The sequence below is a fragment of the Chrysemys picta genome, chromosome 1 (assembly GCF_011386835.1).
Source record: "Chrysemys picta bellii isolate R12L10 chromosome 1, ASM1138683v2, whole genome shotgun sequence".
NCBI classification, from domain to species: Eukaryota; Metazoa; Chordata; order Testudines; family Emydidae; genus Chrysemys; species Chrysemys picta.
In genome coordinates, this window is record NC_088791.1 from 220,736,479 (window position 1) to 220,759,263 (window position 22,785).

The 22,785-nt window shown below is 37.9% G+C and overlaps 2 protein-coding genes across 18 annotated transcripts in view; one reads left to right on the forward strand and one right to left on the reverse strand.

Annotated features, from left to right (window-relative positions):
* GPM6B (glycoprotein M6B) overlaps positions 1-11,511 on the forward strand; it is a 130,741-nt gene extending 119,230 nt beyond the window's left edge. For 4 of the 10 annotated variants that reach the window (XM_005287831.5, XM_005287827.5, XM_005287830.5 and 1 more), the window contains 4 exons: positions 3,840-4,011; positions 6,508-6,581; positions 6,943-7,008; positions 9,580-11,511. In XM_005287831.5, the coding sequence (XP_005287888.1) occupies positions 3,840-4,011; positions 6,508-6,581; positions 6,943-7,008; positions 9,580-9,729 (462 nt within the window). In that variant the 3' untranslated portion in view covers positions 9,730-11,511. Of the gene's footprint in view, positions 1-3,839; positions 4,012-6,507; positions 6,582-6,942; positions 7,009-7,930 lie in introns of all 10 variants that reach the window. The other 6 variants (XM_065580648.1, XM_065580646.1, XM_005287832.5 and 3 more) reach the window with 2 other exon arrangements.
* Positions 4,284-22,785, reverse strand: part of OFD1 (OFD1 centriole and centriolar satellite protein) — a 62,164-nt gene continuing 43,662 nt past the window's right edge. For 4 of the 8 annotated variants that reach the window (XM_008172060.4, XM_042840171.2, XM_005287825.5 and 1 more), the window contains exons 19-23: positions 20,328-20,447; positions 18,680-18,837; positions 17,862-18,041; positions 16,781-16,854; positions 12,836-13,859 (exon numbers count right to left, since the gene is read on the reverse strand). In XM_008172060.4, the coding sequence (XP_008170282.2) occupies positions 13,814-13,859; positions 16,781-16,854; positions 17,862-18,041; positions 18,680-18,837; positions 20,328-20,447 (578 nt within the window). In that variant the 3' untranslated portion in view covers positions 12,836-13,813. Of the gene's footprint in view, positions 4,776-11,165; positions 13,860-16,780; positions 16,855-17,861; positions 18,042-18,679; positions 18,838-20,327; positions 20,448-22,785 lie in introns of those variants that run through there. The other 4 variants (XM_065580640.1, XM_065580644.1, XM_008172062.4 and 1 more) reach the window with 2 other exon arrangements.

Below are 22,785 nucleotides of genomic sequence, written 5' to 3' on the forward strand. Positions count from 1 at the left end.
TAGATTTCCAAGCTTCCAGAATGATTGTTGGATGCCAGTGCTATAAAGAGGAGTCATATCAGATCATCATTAAGACTGCATTTTTCCTGGCCATCATAGGAGTCAAGGATTCCATAATATTCATGTTGTGTTTAAAACAAACAAACAAAAAAACTGCCAGCCCCTCTCCCCCTCCAAACCATCATATCCTTACTGAAGTCAATGGGAATACTTCTGGAGTGAAGTACTGTTTAGTATGAATAAAGAGTCTGGTCCTATAGAAATAAACACCCATGACCTTTAGGCCCTTTGCAAGCACCTGCCTTCCCTCCCTGCCCCTCTCCCCCCTGGCTTCTCTGTCTTTGTTCCACTGCAAAATCCATCCCACCAATCAACCCTGGGTTATCCAGACTCTTCTCTCTTTGCCTTGCTCCCATGCTGCTTAGTGTCTCTGGGCAAAGTCCCATGACCATGTGGACTTTCTCCGCTACAAATTTGCTCTGTCTTTCAGTTCTCCCATCAGCCTGACTGAGCAATACTCTTCTCCCTCAGTGACTCCCCCTCAACCCCAACCCTCCTTCCTCTTAACTTTCTTTTGGATCACTCTTTTCCTCATTAAACTGACCCATGCAGCCACTCAGACGCTCCGGTCCTTCAGATCCATTTCTACAGTAATGCTCATGGAGAACTGCCCCCGACAATGGCCTAGTAGAGGGCCATGGAGATTCTGATAGCTAGTTTATTAATATTTTGTGGTTTAAAAAAAACACCTTTTTGATTAGGAAGCATTGAATGGTACACATCGCTGGTCTGTGTACCGACAGGTTACCATCACTCTTAGCTTTGTCTTCCTTCCCAAGGCCCTCCATTTGTTTGTCACACCCTCTTGATTGCCTTGTCTCACACTAGACTGTAAGCTCTTCAGGCCATGGGCTTTCTAGTCTGTTTGTACAGTGGGTAACGCTACTGGTCCCAAGTCCCAACTGGAAGACTGGGGCACTACTGAAATACTACTGCTAAAGTGGACGACTGTGATAGTAGATAGTCTGGAACCAGTTTCACTGATGCTGAGTTCTGCCAAGTTAAACGCTGAACTGCACAGGAGGCCAATACAACTGGAGAGACCAAGGCAGTTACATTTCAGTAACAGCTTTAATTCCTCCAAGGCTGCTGAGATTGAGGTAGGCTGGGTTTACAAAGGTCTGGCCTGGCATCACAATCTCGCATCTATTTATGGTCATTGCTGCTAAAGCAAAGTTTGACTACATGCTAAAATGGGAAAAAAGGTAATTTTACATACAAAACAATGCCCACGTGAGATGCTCCCCTGGGGTCCTGAGATACCTTGCAACTACATACCCTTAGAGTGAAGCAATCTTCTTTATGCCTACTATGGTTCAGCTCCCTGAAACCAACAGCTTCTGTCTACCAAGCACTTACTTCCAGGTCTCACCGCAGACCTTGCCCTCCCTGCGCAGGTTAGTGCTAAGTACACACCAAACCCCGAGTCCTCCTTGCAGCATCCAGCCCCGTCACTAGCCACTCATGGTAATTACCAGGTAGGGTGACCAGATGTCCCGATTTTATAGGGACAGTCCCGATTTTTGGGTCTTTTTCTTATATAGGCTCCTATTACACCCCACCCCCGCCCCGATTTTTCACACTTGGTGTCTGGTCACCCTATTACCAGGCAAGCTGTCCCCAAAGAGACAGTGTACACACTGAGTGGTACAATTCAGGATCAGGTCCTTTATAACAAACCAGCACTAGAATCTACTTACCATAAATACAAATATGTTTATTTACAAAGATTAAGATTTAAGAGTTAGTGAGCAAGGATAATGAGAACAAGTTCTATCTTACAGTCTAAACTTAACTGTAACAGGCTAAAATCCTTGTCTAAAGCAGTTTCTCACATAAAGCAACCTCTCACTGTCCCTAGCCCACATGGCCAGGATCCAATTTTCATGAATGCAAAAAGTGCGGTCCTATTAGCTTCCTCCGTGAAGGATGACAAAATGTCTTTTTGCTTCTTATATTTCCCCAAACTCATTGTTTTCTCCCCCGAAGACAGGATGATCCCTGTGGTTTCTTTCCAGGGATGCTGGCTCTAAGGTGTCTTCCCATGCTCCTGTTTGTTTCACATCCCGCTTTGACCTGTTTTTCCTGTTGACTTTCACAGGGGTTTCCATTGCGTTGGCTTTACAATGCTTAATCTACGTAGGAATCTAGGGAGAAATCTGAAAATACGTCCCTTTGTCTGGCAAAACCAGTTTTTCACCTCTGCTAGTGCCACCTTAATACAAACTAGGAGGATGTATTTTCAGTACCTAGATATAACTTTTACAATATAATGGTACATATGTTTCAATGAAGCTGGAGATACAGAACTAGCGCCTTCTAAATGTATTATTTATACATATCAGGGTAGTGAACAGAGGTCTCAACCAGAACCAGGGCTTCGCTGGGCTAGGCACTAACTATACACAAAACCAAAAAACCCAGTTCCTGCCCTGCAGCGTTCACCACTTAAATAGACAACAAAGAAAATGGGAGAAAAGAAGCGCTACTTTCCTCTTTTACACATGGGGAACTGAGGCACAGAGATTGTAACTTGCCCAGATGACAGAAAGAAAATATTGGGACACGGGGGGGGCCCACCGGCGGAGCAAAAAAAAAAAAAGCCGAGTGTTGCCGGTGTAACGACACAAACAGCTCCCTCTCCCAATTCCCTACTGTGGCCCAGTGCTGCAGGCAGTCGGGGGCGGGGGGGGGGAGCCGAGAACAGCCGAGTGCTGCCAGCGGAGAGGAAGAAGGGGGGGTGGGGGAAGGTGGAGTGCAGCGTCCCGACCGAAGATCGATCAGGACGTGGGACAAACGCCTAAATATCTGGACAGTCCCGATTGTATTGGGATGTCTGGTCACCCTACGCAGGAAGTCTGCGATAGAGCATGGAACTGAATCAGATCTCCAGAAGCCCAGACCAGTGTGTTAACCACACCTCTCTAATGATGCTCTCTAAAGCAAAATTTAGTCTAGCAAACAATTCAGAACATAAAATAAAATTAGGGGCTGTTCCAAAGCCAAAATCAAGTGTAGTATCTGTTTAATATCTCAGACATCCTCTGCAACGATATTAAATCCTGCCAAAGGAGGGATTCTAGATGTTTCATCACATGTCTATGATTTTTTGTCTTGTTAATTTAAAACATTTTTAAACAGCTTGTCTTAGTTGATATACCCCTGCTAGGGTTTCTGGTGTCTCATTTTAGGAACCCAGATTAATTTTTCAGTAGACAAAAATGGGTTTCCTTAATGTTCAGAATTGACCCCACTATATCTCCAGAGAGATGCGCATGGTTTGATCCCCCTGCATAGTGTACAGCTGGCAAGAATTAGAGAATTTCTTGTATATCTGGTATATAATTGATTTTTTAAAATCTGTTATTTGATTTGTTGGCATTTACTGGTTTTAACTTAAAATCAGAATTCCTGTTTCAGTTTAGAATTCTTCTAACCATGATTAATAAACTGCTCTTTCAGAAGACCAAGCTGTTTACTCGAGCAGATTAAAAATAGAGCATTTAAGTCTTACATGTTCACTACTGCCTTTGAGCCAAGTATTTGTTTAAAGAAAACAGCAAGCAAGAAATGAGAAATGCTGGCCTGGTCATTTTCCTACTGCCCAAAAGATCCTATTTACAAGGAAAAATTGTATGGCAACTGGCTTTTAATGTTTAACTTCCTGAAAATGACTTGTAGGAGCTTATTTAAAATATAGATACCCCTCCCTCCGGAGAAAGCATATTCATTCTGTTCCCTTCAGAGAATTAAACTTGAAATGTGTTTTCTTTGCCCAGTTTGTTTTCCTCACGTATGTGCTTGGAGTGTCCTGGCTTGGGGTCTTTGGCTTTTCTGCTGTGCCTGTCTTTATGTTCTATAACATATGGTCAACTTGTGAAGTCATCAAATCACTCCAGACAAATATGACCGTTTCAGGGGACCAGATCTGCGTGGATGTCAGGCAATACGGTACTTATTTTAATACTGATTAAATTCTTTATCCTCTTTCCTTGTGCTATCTTCAGTTGGTTTGTCTGTCTTATCAGATGAACCAAAAAGCAGAGTATGCTATCTCTGAAAATGCCATTACTTTTCCAATTCATGCAGTTTATACTAAACTGAATGCATCTGGAAGAAGGTTAACTGAACAGGCAAGTCATGTATCTCAACTGATTTTGTAGCTGTTACCCATATTATTATATCAGGTTTAAATATAAAACAATCTCAAAATAAAATGCTTAGGAACAAAGAGGATACAAATTTATTTTTTTTAAATACAAAAAAACTTTAATTTTTTTCTTTTAAACAGATTTTTAAAATTTGAAATTATGACAATCTATTTTAAGGCCTAAACTTACAATAATCTATTAAAATAATTTAAATAATAAAATGCTGCAATAATGAACCATCCTCAAATTAATTAATTATTGGAAGGGTGCTGCTTTTTTCACGATATACAGAATCAGTCAAAAAATATTTAACTTTCGAGGTCAACTCAAGCTTTGTAAATGTTACATTAAAATAATACATTAAGTAAGCATCTGTATTATTTTCAGCCTCTACCGTGGGGTGACTGTAAGTCCAGTTGCAGAAAAGCTTTTGTCTTATTTCTTTTCGGTTTCAGTTTAGCTAGCAGGTTCAGAGAGAATATTTTTTTCATTTGGACTAGTTCATTCAAACTTGACAAACCCACTGGTAGTTGAAAGCAGGTCAACTTGTTTTCCTCTTCCAATCTATGAATAAAAACAAGGTGGTACAGGATGAGATCTACTAACTCTAAAAACATGAAGGATATGGAGCCAGATTTTCAAAAGGTATTTAAGACACCTGAAGATGCAGATAGGCACCTAACCTGCTATGGCACTTTCAAAAATTCCATTAGGCACCTAACTCGCATTGAAAATGATGGGAGGTAGGTGCCTCATGGGATTTTCAAGAGCCCCTAAGCAATTTAAGTACCTCACTCATTTATTTCAGTGAGAGTGAGGTGCCTCGTGCGATTTTTCAAAAGTGCTGTGGCAGGTTAGGTGTCTATCTGCATCTTTGACAGTCTGGCCCATGGTGACCAGAAACATTCTGTCAATTCAATAACTAAAATGAATGACCTTTATTTAATAACTCAGTTTTAAATGCAAAACATTTTAAGCTTATTTATTGTATGTAACCAGCAGTTTAATTTTATTTAACTAGTAAAAAAAATATTTAAAATGCTGTTTTTGTACATTTAATTGAATTCCAATTTCTATCTAATTGCAACTTGACAAAAATCCAGAGTAAAAAAAAAATTCATCTAGTTGATAAATGCATCATTTACCAACTCCATCCAAATGCAACTTGTCAAAAATCCAGAATAAAATTTTATCCAGTGTAAATGTGCAAGACTCCAAATATGCACATCAGAATTGAACAATCACATTCAGTACATGTGTCTTTGACTAAGGAATCATTAGTACCCCGCCACAGTATTTACTTGGCTTGGTGCTGTGTATTTTGGAATTGCAAAGCAGAACTAAAAGTGGTTATGGAGTAAATCCTGTGACACTTTTTCTGCAGCTGTACCATGAATTTAAGATAAATTCATGTTCAGACAGTCTGCCCCTGCCACAACCACTAATTCCAACCAGGAGAGTTTGAACGGCTTTAATAGTGTTAAAAACTCTTCTTTAAGTTGTATTGCGAAGACAGACAATAATATATTTTAAAGTGATCAGCTGCAGATTAAAACTAACATGGCCAGGCCTACAAAATGAATTGAAAAACATGCTTGTAGTATATTTTAAATGAAAGATATTGACCTGTATTTAAGATTTACATCTGTTATGGGCCTAAAAGTTTAAACATTTAGAATCTTCCAGATCTCATTTACTTTAAAAATCAATAAGGTCAGTAAATAAGCATCTTGTTCACTATGGGGGTGAAAGGGGTCTGCAGTATTGGATTTATACGTACATGGGTTCACCTAAAATGTTTTCTACCCATTGGAAATGAAACAGGAAATACTGTATTTTTGTAATTCTTCCCTACCACCAACTACACCAAAATAATGAAATCTTACTCAAGTGGTGTTTTGGCCTAGTAAGGACTTCAGTATTGAGCCCAATTCTGAAAGGTGCCACGTACCTTTTGAGAGCCGAATTGCCCCTCGTAATCGGGGGAGTTGGGCGTGCTCACATATGATAGGCCAACAGTGTGTAAAATCACCATTTGGCTGCCATATGGGAAACCTACATCTGAGAACATTTGGCAAGCAGCAGCTAGTCTTGGTGTACGGAGAATGCACAATCTGAGTGATTTCTTTGTAGTTTCTCCTGCCAACTCAAAGCTGTACTGGTCAATGTGTGGGTGCATCATAAGGGAACACAACTGGCATGTGGGTGGGGAGGAATAAGATTTGAGAAGAATGGAAGGTTATGCGTTGGCTGTTTAGAACTAACTGTACATTTTGCTCTGGTGTTGTCATTTCAGGTATCATCCCTTGGAATGCTGTACCAGGCAGGGCTTGTGGTCCAATTTTAGAGAACATCTGCAACACAAATGAGGTACAATAACAAACTACAGGGCTATTGCAGAAGCCAAAGAAAGTCATATTGGAAGATAAATGCGTTTTTCAGAAGCCTCTACTAACATGCCAAAACCATCTATGCAACAGTGGCAAATATCAATATTGTTAACATCTTTCTTCCTGCCATCCAAAGCCAGAAAAAAAACTGTTCTCTAACAAATTTTTTAAAAGTCTTCTGGGCTACCTGTTCTGTAAATAACCAGTAATATAAATAGAGCAATAGAGAAAAAACAACAAAAAAATTTGCCGTGTTAGAGTTCTACATTGAAATGGCAAACAGATTCAATTGTATTTTCCTCTAATCATTAAAATATTTGTTTTAATCTCTTCTTTTCTAGTTCTACATGTCCTATCATCTGTTCATTGTGGCCTGTGCTGGAGCTGGTGCCACTGTCATAGCCCTGGTGGGTAACATCCTCCATATTTCTAATGAAACTTAACACACTCCTTTCAGCTTTTAATAAGATATTAAACACCTTGAAAACAGTGATACCTCAAATAAAACAGAGTGACCTGTTGCACTTAAGCTTGTAGAATAGTCACCATTATTTAGGTGCATTGCACCTCAATGTAGCTTTCTTAAATTAGAACATCCATCATAAAGGCAAGCAAACTTTGAGGGGATAATACTTTGAACAGAACTTTGCTTATTGCAACTCTTTTAATAGCATTTGATAAATTACTCTGTTTGTAGTTTGCAATTCCAGTTTGACTCCGGATGGGGCAAGGCCCAACTCTGGTAATTTAAAGCCAGAAAAATCCCAAATTCTGGCCATAAGAAGTTAAGTTTTTTTATTCTTTAGAAATAACCAAACTTCTTGACTCTTTTGTTCTGAAATATCCTGCTTCTGGGATTTTTAAACTTGAGCCATTTCTCTCCCCAGTTCCTCCCTTTTTTTTGTTTCGCAGTGAAGGGTAGTATGTAAACCAGTTACTCTGCCTGTCTGAACCTAGGACACTTGGGGTCAGGTCACTGGTACTGGGCCTACAAAAGCTACTTAGGCAGCAAGTGGAAACGTAGCCAGTAACAAGATGGCATGTTTCACTTTTTTTCTTACAGTAAGGGACTATTGGAGCTATCAACTTTTAACATCGCATTAGCCAAATTCAGGGGTGATATTCACTCTTCTTCCACTGTAGCCGCCCCAGGCCAGACTGTAGATTATATCTAAAACTGAGTAGCAAAATATTTGCTTAGTACAAGTCTTGAATCATCATCTGAGACAGTTATGTCTGTCATAGAATTGATCGAAAAATTGCTTGAAGAGGGCTTGAGCCGTCAGCTTATTGTATCTTACTCTCCTGTATTTTGTTCTTTTCCACCAGCTGATCTACATGATGGCTACCACATATAACTATGCTGTTTTGAAGTTTAAGAGTCGGGAAGATTGCTGCACTAAATTCTAAATTGAATAAGCCCAGTAAAGAGCTGCATGTGTAGCCTGAAATACCACTGACACTCTAGACTAAGAGTCTAGCTTTTCAATTTTGTTACAGTAATTTGTAAATAGCTTCAGTAAGCATCGTTTAGCATATCAGATTAATAAAATGACTTATTGTATATGAATTTTGATGTGGATGAGATCTGGCTATTTTCTAAACGTTGAGAGGATTCAGTTACTTTAGTTGTTGCAAATCATCCTCTGAAGACAGGAGTTATTAAATGAAAGACATCCTAACAGTTCTCTCTCAAACAAATTTTTAAATGGCAGTGATTAGTTATTTTTCTCTCTCCTGTGCACTAGTTTCAATAGTAAGAATAAAGCATCCATTATAGATGGTGTACAAGGGACCAGGTTGATTAGAATAGTGCCAGTACATAGCTGTTTGACTGACATACAGTACCATGTGTTTACAAATGTATTTTTTTTTTAAAAAGGCTCCCTATACATTTGCCAGTATTTCCAGTGTATGGATGACAAAGTCACAAGGTACAGCCTATTAGTGAGGCTTCAGGAAACTCTACAAGAATTGAAACTTCAATACTAAATTTTCAAGTAACTGCCAAATCATGCTTTCTCTGGAAAAAGAAAATACCATTCTATAGCGCTGCGTAAAACAATCACTTTCCTTTTTGGACCCCAAACTGACTGTAAGAAACAGCATTTAGGTAATTTTTGTGCTGGTTCTGTTTATGAAGTAGTAACTGATTTCTCAGTAGCCAGATCTCAAAATATAAGTTTGACTGTATGGGAAGTGAAACTGTGCATAGACCAACACTGTTGAAAAGGCACAAAAGAATCAAGGTGTTTTCAGATGTAGATTTTTCTTGCATGAAATTTGGTGAAAAGAAGATGGCAAGAGATTTTTACTGTGCAAACTGAAACAATTTCTATATATGCTCAAACTTTACCTGAAAGTAGAAAATGGGAGTTTAAAAAAAAAAAAAAGTTATAAAAATGCTACCACTAAGATTTGTTAACTCAGCCTGCATGCTTTTACTTATAGTTTCGGACTCACGTTTCCTTATTTAATTTCCCCATGTTAAAATGTAGCTTTTTATTATTCATAGTAAACAATGTTTACAATTTTAGGCTTCTTTGGGGGGGTTGAATGGAACGGGAGGGAAATCTCACCAGAATCTTTGCACTACATGTGTTTAAAGAAAAACACCACAAACTTAAGCATCAGTTATCGACTCTAAGCTTCAGAGTATATATTTGCCAAATGCAAAAAGCTGCTTATATTTTTGCTTCCTTTTTTCCTGTGTTGCATTTTAACAGATCAGTAAAACTCTTTAGTTCATTTTTACTACTTCTGCATACTAACACTCTCTAGCTAGTTTTTAATAAGCAAACTAGAAGATAAGCATGCAAAATTCTAGAAGTCAATTGAAATGAGCCTCTGTGCTGTTTAATAGCAAAATGCTTATTAATGTAGAATAACTTTTGTTTAATGAACGTCTTAATCTGACTAGCAGCTCGCTTTGCCTCTTGACATGCTCACTAGCCATCATGCTCACCCTTCTCTTCCAGATCCACTTCCTCATGATACTGTCTTCTAACTGGGCCTACTTAAAGGATGCAAGCAAAATGCAAGCTTACCAAGATATCAAAGCAAAAGAAGAGCAGGAGCTTCAAGATATCCAGTCTCGGTCAAAAGAGCAACTCAATTCTTACACATAAAAGTTTGCCAGAGTAATTCAACAGAAGAATTTTGTAGTTCTGACAAATCGTCAAACAGCTGCTCTGCAGTACAGATGTATGTCTACCAAACAATCTAATACAGAAGTGTAAAAACTTCACATTCAAGCTCCTGGAACATGTTCAAAGGGAAACCTTCCAGTGGGTAACCTTCCTTTCTTTAGTACAGATTTAAGAGGTTTCAGGTCCAGCCATTTTAAAAGGCAACACTTTGTAACAAGTGACCAGTCAGTCATCCTTTTGAGACTCTTGGTATTAATTCTTATGGCCTAAAGCTCGTCCACAAAATTGTAGTGGGTCACCCAAAACAGCAAGTAGCAGGAGATTTATGGCCATAAATAATTGCACAGTTATGAGATGTGATAAAACAATTATCCCAGTTCTATACCAAATGAAACTGTGGCTAGCTCATCAGATTTCTCATAGCTCACGTTTATTTACTGATACAATCTCAGCATGTAATAAAGCAGCTGATTCATAAAAGGGCAAGTGTCTAACTAAAAACACTTTTTTTTTTATGGGCTGAAGACCAGAAGTCCATTTTCAGAGCCACATCTTTTTCAATAATGCTATAGTGAGCCACTGTCACTCTACTGCACTTACTATCTGCGTAAGCTGGGTGCTGAGTAATCGCTCAGCTGCTCCAAGTTTTAATTATTTTTATTAATTGATGGATATGTTGATGGAATGTAGATGCCTGTCAAGATAATGATCCCCTTCTTTGAAAATAAATGTCAGCTTTGCCTTAATATTTATTTTCTATAAATGTCTTAGCATTTATATAGTAGCAGGAGACCATTATCTGTATTATTAAGCAAAAAGTGTTACCTTATTAAAATGAAACTGATTTGACTATTCCAAATGAGCAGACTAGTGAATCTGCAGAGTTTGACATAAGCTATAAAAAAATACAGCCATAAAGCAGACCACTAGTCAGCCATCTTTCTCTACTTCGGTGCTTAAGTTTATAGCCAGAGCTTATTCATTTTCTCTTTATAAAATCACAAAAAGCAAGTGTGGTGTTCAGCAAAAAATCTGGTGCCGTGTTAAAGTCATTTCCCACAGCAGTCTGCCTTCATTTTGTTTTTTCAGAAACATTCAGTGATATCTTGAGTATTAGTGATGGGTATAGTTGGTGTTTGTTCTTTACAAAATATATATAAGTATGGGGGGGTAATCAAGTATCAGTCATTTGAAAAAAAATTAAATGGTAAAGTCAAGTTATATTCCCATGTTAAGTTAATGTGTGGTTTGATTAGTTTTGACTGTTGGCTGAATATTAAAATAAAAAGGAAGCACAAATTTCTTTAGCTAAGTCAATATTAAGATGTGGACAGACATTTTTCAAGTATTATCTTACAGTTGAATTTTTTGGTTAAATGCCTAAAAGTCTAATTTGACAGTTTTTAAAAAAGGGGCAAAGTGTCTGTAGAGCAGATGACAGTGTAGCCTAGTGCTTGTTTTACCTGTTGCATGAAAGAGAAACATTTCTACAGCAATGCAGGTGATGTTTTAGCCCAGTGTTTGCATAAGGGTAATGGAGGCAGTGTCTTAAAGCCTAATTCTTTTCTAGTTCGATGTAGCTATTACTGGGAGTTTTCTGAAGTTTTGTTTAAGTAGTCTAATATTTTTATGTAAAGAGCATTAAATTTTGCTATGTATAAATTTTTGTAACCTAACAGTGAATCAATATTTTCTATCAGTGCCAAGGGCTTCCTGTAGCTATATCCAAGTGTTACAATAAATATTTGTAGATAATAGACACACCATTTGTCTATACTTATTTTAAGCCTCTTTTTAGACAGTTAGAGCTGTACAAACAATGAGAAAGTTACTTTATTTGGATGAATTCTACATCTTACAACTTTTGAATTTATCTCTGATAAGTTCATCCTGAGTAAAATAATTCAATATTTATTGAATATATCACCAGATTGGGGAGAAATGCTACCAGGACTTTGCTTCTCAGGGGCATGCCACAGGCTGTAGATGTTTCCAGTGTGATAATAGCCCACAACTGCTAAAGCATTTTAAAGAACAAATTCAAGTCGCATCATGCACCAAAGTGCTTTTCATAAGTTCTTAAAATCAAACTAATACCCTGAGCAGTAAACATATAGGACAGAAGACCATGTGCATGATGTAATTATTTTTCTTCATATTTGGTTCTTGAGCGTTATACAAAATTGGAAATGTCCCTACCTCTCAATACTCAGCTGCTATCCCAAATCACTCGGCTCTGCTGTGAAGTTACCTGTAAATATCCTCTTAAGCTAAGTATTAATTTACTAAAAAAAAGTTAGTTAAAGCAGAGAAATGACAGTTTTCCTTCAATTTGCTTTTTTATAAGGGATACAAACTATTAAGTATGGCCAACTTGACTTCCCAATAGTGACTGTGGCTGAATGAAGAATCAGTCAATGTTAATTATTACACATCTCATGCACTCAGTTTTACAGAAAGAGATTGCTAACCCTGCAACCACCTGAGAGTCAAGCTAGGGTTTTCGACTTGTTACATGTTATCAGTAACCATGACCCAAATCAAGTGCACTACTAGTTGCACCTTCACTATACCTACTGTATAGTACAGTGGTTCTCAAACTTATTTGATTATGCCCCCTTTCTTTGTGGCTGTAGTAGTTTACATCTCCCGCCACACAAGTACATATATGGATCGATGCAGCAGCAGTGCTTCACTTCAATCAGTTTCAGCTTCTATGTTTCTGTTGTAGGAGTGAGCCAACAAGCCATTGTAATAAGAGCAAGAGCAAAACTGTGATTGTGGTCCATGCTTACAATTTAATCCATTTGCTATGATGTGGTGTGTGCATTTATGTAAAGCTTATACAAAGTTGTTGCCATCTGAACAGAAATGCACAAAATGCACAGCACTAACTGAGGACCTGATTGATCTGGAGAAGTCCGCTTTGCTAGTTATTTATTGCTGGTGGTAAAATGTGCAACGAAAGGGGTCCCCCCCAAATCTCATTCTTTCTCCCCCAGAATACATTCCCTGCTCCCCAGTTTGAGAACCTCTGGAGTAGTACATATTGCTGCTTTAAAATATTTACCCACAAACCAAAGAGTACTTCCATATTACATTTATTACTAATTAGAAATTCTGTACCTCAATGAGAACGTGTCAGAGCACAGGTGCCACATTTTATTATAAAATACCAGACCAGTCTATAAAATGCAAACCTAAAAAAATGTAGAAGATTAAGACAGTTATGCTTGTACCCTCTCTTATGGAATATTGAAGATACCAGCAGTGAAACAGCATGAAGCTCACCTTTTAAAAAAATGTATTATTCTTCCCCCGTCTTGCTGCTGCTTTAGGAAAGTACTTAAACAAGTTATCTCCAGTGAAAAACTACACTAATCTAAAGGTGGTTTCAAAGAAATAATTATCAGGTATCTATCAGAACACATTAAAAATTTTAATCATAATCGGCATATCTGAGCCCTTGTGTCAGAGATGGTCTTCTTGACATGCCATTTGTGAAACCAGCAATATAAGCATGCTGGAAAAGACACTCACTTTCAAATCTACTTACTTTGAATTTTCATTTTTATCATTTAATCTTTAAAACTCTTCTCTTAAGGCAAGATGGTATTTTTTTAAAAGTCACCTAATTTACCTGAAAAAATGCTGAACTGCTTTACATCCTAATAGAATAGGCACCTTTGCTTTTCAGTCACAGCCCAGAGCTTTTTCATGAATATGAAAACAAACACTTTCTGATCAACAGGCTGCAGTGACTCCTAGAATATTTTGTAAAGATATGGGAAAGCTTAAAACACAGAGGTTAGGCCATGTGCTTATGATTTTAGCAGCTATTAGTACTACCAGTCATAGTAGATTCATCTAAAATTACTCATTTGGGATAATGTCTTTGTAAAAGGCTTCTAATTTTTTTAATATGAACATGTTAAACTTTAATTCTGATCCCCAGCTGAAACCATTGTGCATGAAAATATTCAGTTCTTGTGGTGTAGTGACTGTTTACATAACTTCACACCATCCTCCAGTGTGCTGGTCATTAGGAGATAGTAGCTGCTATTCACCAGAAGTCTTCATCCGGCTCTCCATGAGAGACGCCTGCAGCACTAAAAGTTGGATGGAAGGGGAAAGGAATTATGAATCGGTTCTGAAGCAGTCTTCTACCTGAAATTTACTCATACTTCTAAATATCTTCCCTTTCTACTAGAAAGTTCCAGTTGCCTGAGATTTAAGAAGGGACAACCTCCTTAGGGTGACCAGATGTCCCGATTTTATAGGGACAGTCCCAATTTTTGGATCTTTTTCTTTTATAGGCTCCTATTACCCCCTACCCCACCTCCTGATTTTTCACACTTACTGTTTGATCACTCTAAACCTCCTACCTCTTGCTTTACAAATTAGCCTTTCAAATTACAGTGACATAGTCAATAGTCCCAGGCAGTAAGTGGATTCTTGAAAATTAATACCAGTGTCTGAGCATAAGCTTCTGACACAATGAAATCATCTTATCAAAAAATAAGAGGGTATCTATTTGTGAATCATAGAATATCAGGGTTGGAAGTCCAGCCGCCTGCTCAAAGCAGGACCAATCACCAACTAAATCATCCCAGTCAGGTCTTTGTCAAGTGTGACCTTAAAAACCTCTGAGGAAGGAGATTCCACCACCTCCCTAGGTAACCCATTCCAGTGCTTCACCACCATCCTAATTAAAGTTTTTCCTAATATCCAACCTAAACCTTCCCCCCTGCAACTGGAGACCATTACTCCTCGTTCTGTCATCTGCTACCACTGAGAACAGTCTAGATCCATCCTCTTTGGAACCCCCTTTCAGGCAGTTGAAAGCAGCTATCAAATCCCCCCCTCATTCTTCTCTTCTGCAGACTAAACAATCCCATTTCCTTCAGCCTCTCCTCATAAGTCATGTGCTCCAGCCCCCTAATCATTTTTGTTGCCTTCTGCTGGACTCTTTCCAATTTTTCCACATCCGTAGTGTGGGGCCCAAAACTGGACACAATACTCCAGATGAGGCCTCGCCAATGTCGAACAGAGGGGAATGATCATGTCCCTCGATCTGCTGGCAATGTCCCTACTTACATAGCCCAAAATGCCGTTAGCCTTCTCGGCAACAAGGGCACACTGTCGACTCATATCCAGCTTCTCATCCACACTAATTCCTAGGTCCTTTTCTGCAGAACTGCTGCCTAAGCCATTCAGTCCCTAGTCTGTAACAGTGAATGGGATTCTTCCGTCCTAAGTGCAGGACTCTGCACTTGTCCTTGTTGAACCTCATCAGATTTCTTTTGGCCCAATCCTCTAATTTGTCTAGGTCCCTCTGTATCCTATCCCTACCCTCCAACGTATCTATCACTCCTCCCAGTTTAGTGTCATCTGCAAACTTGCTAGGGGTGCAGTCCATGCCATCCTCCAGATCATTAATGAAGACATAGAATAAAATTGGCCCTGGGACTGACCCGTGGGGCACTCCACTTGATACCGGCTGCCAACTAGTCACGGAACCATTGATCACTACCCCAATGCGGATAGATAATACACTGTTTTTATTAGATGGGAATCCCTTATGTCACCATTCATGCACAACCTTACGTAACACAATGTTTAGCATGTGAGAGGGGAGAAATAGAAACTGCCTACACTATGCGCTAGAGCTGTAATTTCCTTTGCTAGTCTACACATGCTTGCGCTAGCTCTCATTGACCAATACGAGTATAAATAGTGTAGCTGCAGAAGCCTGGGTAGTGGCACCGGAGGTTGGGCAGGGCAGGGTATTTACCCACCGGTTTCAGGTGGGTTTCTATGGGCTATGGCTCAGCTGCCGAAGAGAGCTAGCACAAGCAGGGGAAGTCACACCACTACCTTGTAGTGTAAACACAGCCACAGTAAGGAAGACACACTTTAGTTACAACTTACAAATTTAAATTATGCAATAAATGTTTATCTACTTGAGTAAATGTATCTTATTAAACCATTCAAACTTCTACTGAAATATTCCAGCTACATCTGCTGTTTTTTGTCTGTACCAGGGTTACTCTAACTTCCAATGAGTTAAATGGAAAGACCATCATCATAGGTGAAGCGCAGAAGCATTAGCAGAAAAAGCATTAAAATACCCTCTAGTTTTAGCTAAGCATATAACAACCAATCATTGGGAAGCAGGGATAGTTCAAGATTTACTTCAACAATTAGCTCTTTATGTAAAAATTCAGACAAGCCAATCCCACTCGAGCATAACATTGCACTACTTCTATTTGCAATTAAAAAAAAAAAAAAAGCCCACAGGTCTAATAGACGGAATGAAAAAATGGGCTTTGTGGGATGGTTTAGGGACCTGTGTAATGGGATAAGGAACCTTTTACACCATGGGCTCAGAGCTGAAGCAAGTGAGTTTTTATTCTCCAACAACTCTTTCCTGGTCTACCTGAAATAAATTGTTAATCACAATCCAGTGCCAGAATGAGCAAATATATACATAACCAAACCTACTCTGCCAATTTGGCACTCTCATTTGTTGGCCTTGCAGAGATGTTAGGCAATAAGAGTGTCATTAACCCACAGGAATTCTCTCAAGCTCTGGGCAATGTGGAGGTTGTGCTGCTACTGTCCCAGCAATGAAGGGCTAATCAGCAGGGCTGTTGACCTATCTCCCTTGAATGTAGTTGCTTAACATCACTGTAAATGAGGGTGTTTACAAATGCTGTAATAAGTTCTTCACCCAAGAGAAGAGGGCTGCATTTTTCTAAGGAAAATTAAAGAAAAAAATAGTCTTCTTTACTTAAAAGGATACCTAACTTCAGCGTATTGCTTTTGATCTACTTGTTTAGGAGAAAGGTTTGTCTGAAAGTTATGTATGAATTTCATTTGAAAAGGCAGACATGTTAACTATAAATCAAACCACAACTATCACATTAATAAAATGAGTCACATTTTCAAGTAACTGAAATACCATTTCTGTGACTCCTTAGTAATTAATAATACTTCAGCTTTAAATAATAATTGTATCCAGCCTGACCTGTCATCTTTTTCACTAGACAGAAGTTTCTCTATCAGTGATACTTCTTCTTCCGCTTCCTCTTTTTTGGAGCTCTGGCAGACACGAGAAAAGCATTAAATTTGGTTCTTTGGCCTAACTTTACAAACATCATAGTACCATTGTAGCATATGATCTTACAGAGAGCTTAAGCACATAGCATTTGTTGACAACAATAGCTTATCTATCTATGTAGTTTTATGCACACCATGACTTTTTAAATAATGTCTTATAGAAGAGCAAGCACATTGCCAGCAATATGGTATTACATCCCAAAAGTAATGATGTTTGGGGATACAAAATGTGAACCACTTCTGAACAGAAATGTATAAAATAATTTTATTACACAAGAAATTCCATTTTTGATGACAATCCACTCATTGGAGTGCTTCAATGGAATTTTTTTCCCATCACATAGTCACTTGTTCTCTCAGGGCTAAATGTTTAATTTTTGACATCCATTCATCTGGAAGCTATTTCACACCTGCAATTTTTGTGCACTCTCATTTACATGTATAAATGATAGCAGTGACAGAGGCAAACCCAATTTCTGCAAAGATGGGTTTTGGAAGTATAAATTCTATCGTGTGTGTTATGTACATTATGCATACCGACTAGTGAACGTGCAAGAGGAGGTCCCTTTAAAAATTAGGCCCTCGGTTTTAACTATCCTCTGTTTACATACAACATTTTGAAACCATTAATTTCTAACTACGTTAAATACACATATTCTATTGTTTTGTGTTACTGTTTGACATGATGCAATATAGCTGGGCACAGCCTTATATAAGAAACGCAATCTTGCCATTCCCACATGACCTAGGCAAAACCCCTTGGGAAGACAGATCTCCAACAGTGAACAGACCAACTATATTATAAACCTGCTCCTCTTCTCACAATTTGTTACTCTAACTTTCACACTGAAAATGAAGAAGACCAAATTGAGTTGACAGTATTCTCCACCTCAATATCTATGGATATATTGTAATTCAGACAAAACATTGTCCTCTAGAGTCACACTTTGAAATCACCCTCTTACTGCCTACATGTTTTGGTATATCACCTTGTTTGTCAGCTCCTGCTCTCTGCTCTGCTGTATCAGTTTCATGTATTTTTCTAGTGGATTAGGACGAGGGTCACACAAATTGTCTTTAGCGTCAGGATTACTGATTTCTGAGTCTTCCACTTCATGGTCTGTCTTTTTTGTTTCTTCTTCACTTTTCAACGAATCTTGGGTCAACTTCTAAAAAACACAACAAAACAGCAATACACTTAAAACTGACCAGCCAGTTCAAAAATATTTCAATCAGGTTTTAACTCAATATGTTTATATATGAAGTTCTGTACATTGCTAGTCTAATCTAGTAATCTGTGCTCCATCTGAATGAAGTGTTTAATGTGACATGTACCATATTCACTCACACTTTTGGGACGGGCCAGATCATGCAGTCCTAGCTCAGGCAAAGTCCCATTGTAGTCAACGGGAGTTTTACTTAAGTAGAGACTTGGTATTAGGTATCACATTATTTTTTTCATTCAGTTTGTTCCAATCTGGGAGCCAATTTAGAAAACAGTCTCTAGCTTTGGCTTAGAATAAACCAAACCCTGTCCCTGTTGAAACCAATGCCACACAATAGTGTCACATATTAACATGAATTACTGGACAGCAAGCTTTTAATCTGGGGAAAATTTTTAGAAGCAAAGTTTAGTTATTATGTAGCTACAGAAATGAGAGCAAATCCAAGATAAACTATTCTATGTTAAATTCACATAGAAAAAACAATGTAGGAAGTCATCTAGGATTGCTATGTGGCTCATTTAGTTCAAATTATATAGTATAACAAAGTTGCATTCCTGTCAGAAATTAAAATATTACATCACCCTTTCTTCATTCAGTTTTTCTAGTTCTCTTTCCTCCCTTTCCAGTGCTTCCTGCCTTTCTCTTTGCCTTCTTTCTTCTCTTTCTCTCCTTTCTTCTTCCCATTTTTTCTCATTCTCTTCTCTTTTCTGTTCTTCAGACTGGCTTTGATCAACCACTGCTGAGACAAAATTATTTCTGTGCCATTTGACATACACAGTGCTGTAATTAAGATTTGCAAGTGGTGGCTATTGAAATAAAGCATGACATGCAGCTTGGGAATACAGTGAGTGAATTGGTAGTCCCAGTTGGGAAAGATGGAAAACAGACAAACAATTAAGCAGCAAATTGATTATGTAACCGTTTCTGTATGGCACCTATAATAAACCTAAAAAACCTGGATGTGTAGTTTACACATGTACCATATTGTTAATTTGAGCTAATTTACCAGGCAATTCTTTTTCAATTAGTAGGTCTTCTTATCTTACTGGTTACACAGTGAAACTCTAAGACTTAAGCCGAAGAGATAGAACAGTTTTAGGATAAAAGCAGAGGAGAGAGAGTCAGGAGACCTGAGCATAATTCCCAGCTGTGCCACAAACTTCCAGAGTGACCTTGGGCAAGTTATTTAAGCCAAATTTTTCAATCAAATCTGGATGCCTAACCTAAAGTAGATGAAATCCATAGTTACAGTAGGCTTCTAAATAAGTGGCCTGACTTAGAAGTTGTAAACACACACAGCTCCCCCTGAGGTCAATATGGATTTAGAGATGCCCTAGTTTCGGTTCTAAGTAGGAAAATGTTAACCTGAGCCTCTCTGGGCCTCAATTTCCTGATCTGTAAAATGGAGATGATACTACTTGTCTTCCTCATAAGGATGCTGCAAAGTTTAATTCTTTAGAATTTGTAAAGTGTTTTCAGATATTTGGATACAAGAGGTTACAAAATACAAAGTATTATAAAACAGTTATTTAGGAAAAACTATCACAGCACATAAATCTAGTTAAGTCTGTGGAGTTTAAATGCTAAGACCATTTATTTCTATAAAGTAAGTAATTTGTTACATGCACAAAATACCAGAAGTTATTTGAAGCTAGAAAGCCTTCTGCCCACAGCAACACCTTTGGGTAAGACTCATACCAAACAAGCTGTTCCAGACCATTATATATAGCTGTACTGAAGCATTGGAGAAATTAAGCATGCTGCATTTAAATCATCTTTGTCTATCTATCTCTGAGGGTTTTATATTGACACCCTTTACAATAGTGATTATATACTCAGCGAATTGGTATGCAAGACAATCAGCAAATGCAGACACACATTAAGGGAAACGCTGAAGAAAGCTTCTCCCTAAAGAAGCAAAGATCATGAAATTAATACTGAGGCCAAAAAAAATGAAGTCTCTTCAGAAGCCAAAAAGCAAGCTTAAAAGATTAAATTAAAACAAAGTTAACAGAAGTATTGGTGAAAATCATCATCCTACAGTAAGTCAAGAATTAACAAACAAAGATGTATTCCTTCTTCTTTAGTACCTAAACACTAGCTTTGAGAAAAGTTTTCAACCACTTCAATACAGGAAACTACAAAATGCTAATTTTTGTTTGCTTTTTGTTTTAATGCATTTGCCATCTAAAAAGGGTATTCACTTTTGTTTCTGAGCTGAGAACTCACTTAAATCCTGCTGTGAAGTGGCTGTTGCTGGCACAGCGTTTGTGACATTGCTCCCATTGACGCTGTCCCCAGATGGATGTGACACATCACTTTCGAGCTGCTCTGGAATGTCCCCTTGATCTGGAGAAGAAGTTTGAACAATGGCCTCATTATTCTGTAATTATAATAGTGGGGCAAAGGAATGGACACGAAGTGTGGGAATGGCTGGAGTGAGAATACATAAATTTAAGCCATTAATTAAGCACTCTCCCCTCCAAACTCAACCATTTAACTGAAAATTAAGAACTATCAAGTAGGCTGCATTTGCTACTTTAATCATAATCATGACATTGTTTGGCTTTGAAAACTAGTTGTAACACGTGTTTACTAAAGCTACGGGCACAACTGAAATCAACGTATACTTGTGAGATAAAAGATTTTTAAAAATCTTATTTGATCCATAAATAAATATAGCCACAAACTGTAAAAAACAAGGTTTCCTTCACATTCTCTCTCTCTCTCTCTATACACACACCCCACTCACAAAAAACAACATTAAAAGCACTCAGAAGTTAGGAAATGCCAGAATGCCTGTTCAACCTTAATTAGTCACACTTGTGTGTAATGCATTATGAGATAGTCTTTAATTACACGATCACATACTATTTTGTCCACAGGACCCACCTCATTCAGGATGAATGGTGTTCACTTAATGAGCAACTATTCAATATGTTGTTTTCTCCTCATTGTTCAATGTATGGCCCCAGGCCTTATTTACTACACACTATTCAAACCCTGCTCTGAAGACATACGTATTTATTTCCTCATTGGCTTCTCAATGGTGCTCATTCCTATAGTATCTGAATGTTTCACAAATAATAATGAATTCATTTTCACAAGACCATTGTCAGGTAAAGGGGTGCTATCCCCATTTTACAGATGGGAAACTGAGGCACAGACAGATTAAAGTCAGAAGTATTCACTAATTTTGGGTGCCCAATTTGAGACACCTAGGTCATTAGATTTTCATGGAACTTAGCATTATATCGCTTTTTATATGTTCCAAGCACAGCTCTCATTGACTTCAGTTGCAAATGTGTGTTCAGCACTTCTGCAAGTCAGATCCAAATGTCTCAAGTAAGGTAGCGAGAAAAAGATGAACATAAACCAAACTTTTGACAGGGAGTCACTTAAGTGACTTGCCTAGTATCACATAGGAACTCTGGAATTCAACTGCCTTAATCACAAGACCTTCCTTTCTTTTCCTACAATCCCCTGCCTCATTCACTACATACCTTCCAACTATTGCAACAAATGAGGCAGAGGTCCAACACACAACAGTCTTCTTTGCTACACAACCCTGATCTATCCACAGAGCAGATCTATCTGGTGCACTGAATGAGACAGGCATCTTGTGGAAAAAATAGAATGTAATTACATAATTAAAGACTGTCTCATAATGCATACACACAAGGGGACAATTTTCCAAAAACTTTTCCTCCTGAAGCACACATCTCGTACGGAAAATTCCTTCCAAAATAGTTACAGTTTAGCAAAGTTATAAGCAACTGAAAACAAGATCTTATAGTGGGAAGTCTCAGGCAACCTTAGTAATAGGTATTCATAAGATTCTGAGGCCAGAGTGGACCATTGAGATCACCTAGTCTAATCTCCTGTATAACACAGGCCCTAGAACTTCCCCCAAAATAATTCCTAAAGCATATCTTTAGAAAAACTTCCAATCTTGATTCACCAGCCTCGTGTACAATGACGCACAAATCTCATTCTTGTTCATGTAGATCAGATAACCCATCATATGATTAACATACTCAAAAGCAACTGTTTTATTTTTTTGGTTTTCTTTTAAATTAGTTTTAAATGATAACTTCGATTAATACTAAAGATATGGCTACTGAAACACAAATATTACTTATTTTGTAGTCATTATCAACAATCATCATCAATATGTTGTTTTGTATACCCCATGCGTGAAACAGCAGAATTTCATGTGTGCAGACTGGCAAAAGCAATGACAAAATAGCAAAACCATTTCTAATATTCTATGAGCAGAAAACAGTATTAATGAAAAGGTCTTTAAACAATCGAAGTCTAAAATGTGCATATACATATAAACTATGCATATAAATGTATCAGAGTTCATATATTTTTATAATCATAAAACACACTGCAAGAAGTATCAATGTCGTTCTTCGGTTACTATATCTTGGATCCAGCTTCTAAAAATCAGTCATCCACACAGAAACAGAGAACTAGAACATCAACAGTATGTATTCACCAAAATAAGACACTAACTAGTACAGCAAGAATGATCTTTATTTGCAGCCAAAAAGCAACACCACTATTTAGAAAGTAAAAAAAAATTATCTTGCGATGTGTGTATCTTCATTCTTACAAGTGGGTGGAGAGTGCTAGAGAGGTTTTTATTGCTATGAGTTTGGAATAACTGTGCTGTCATGGT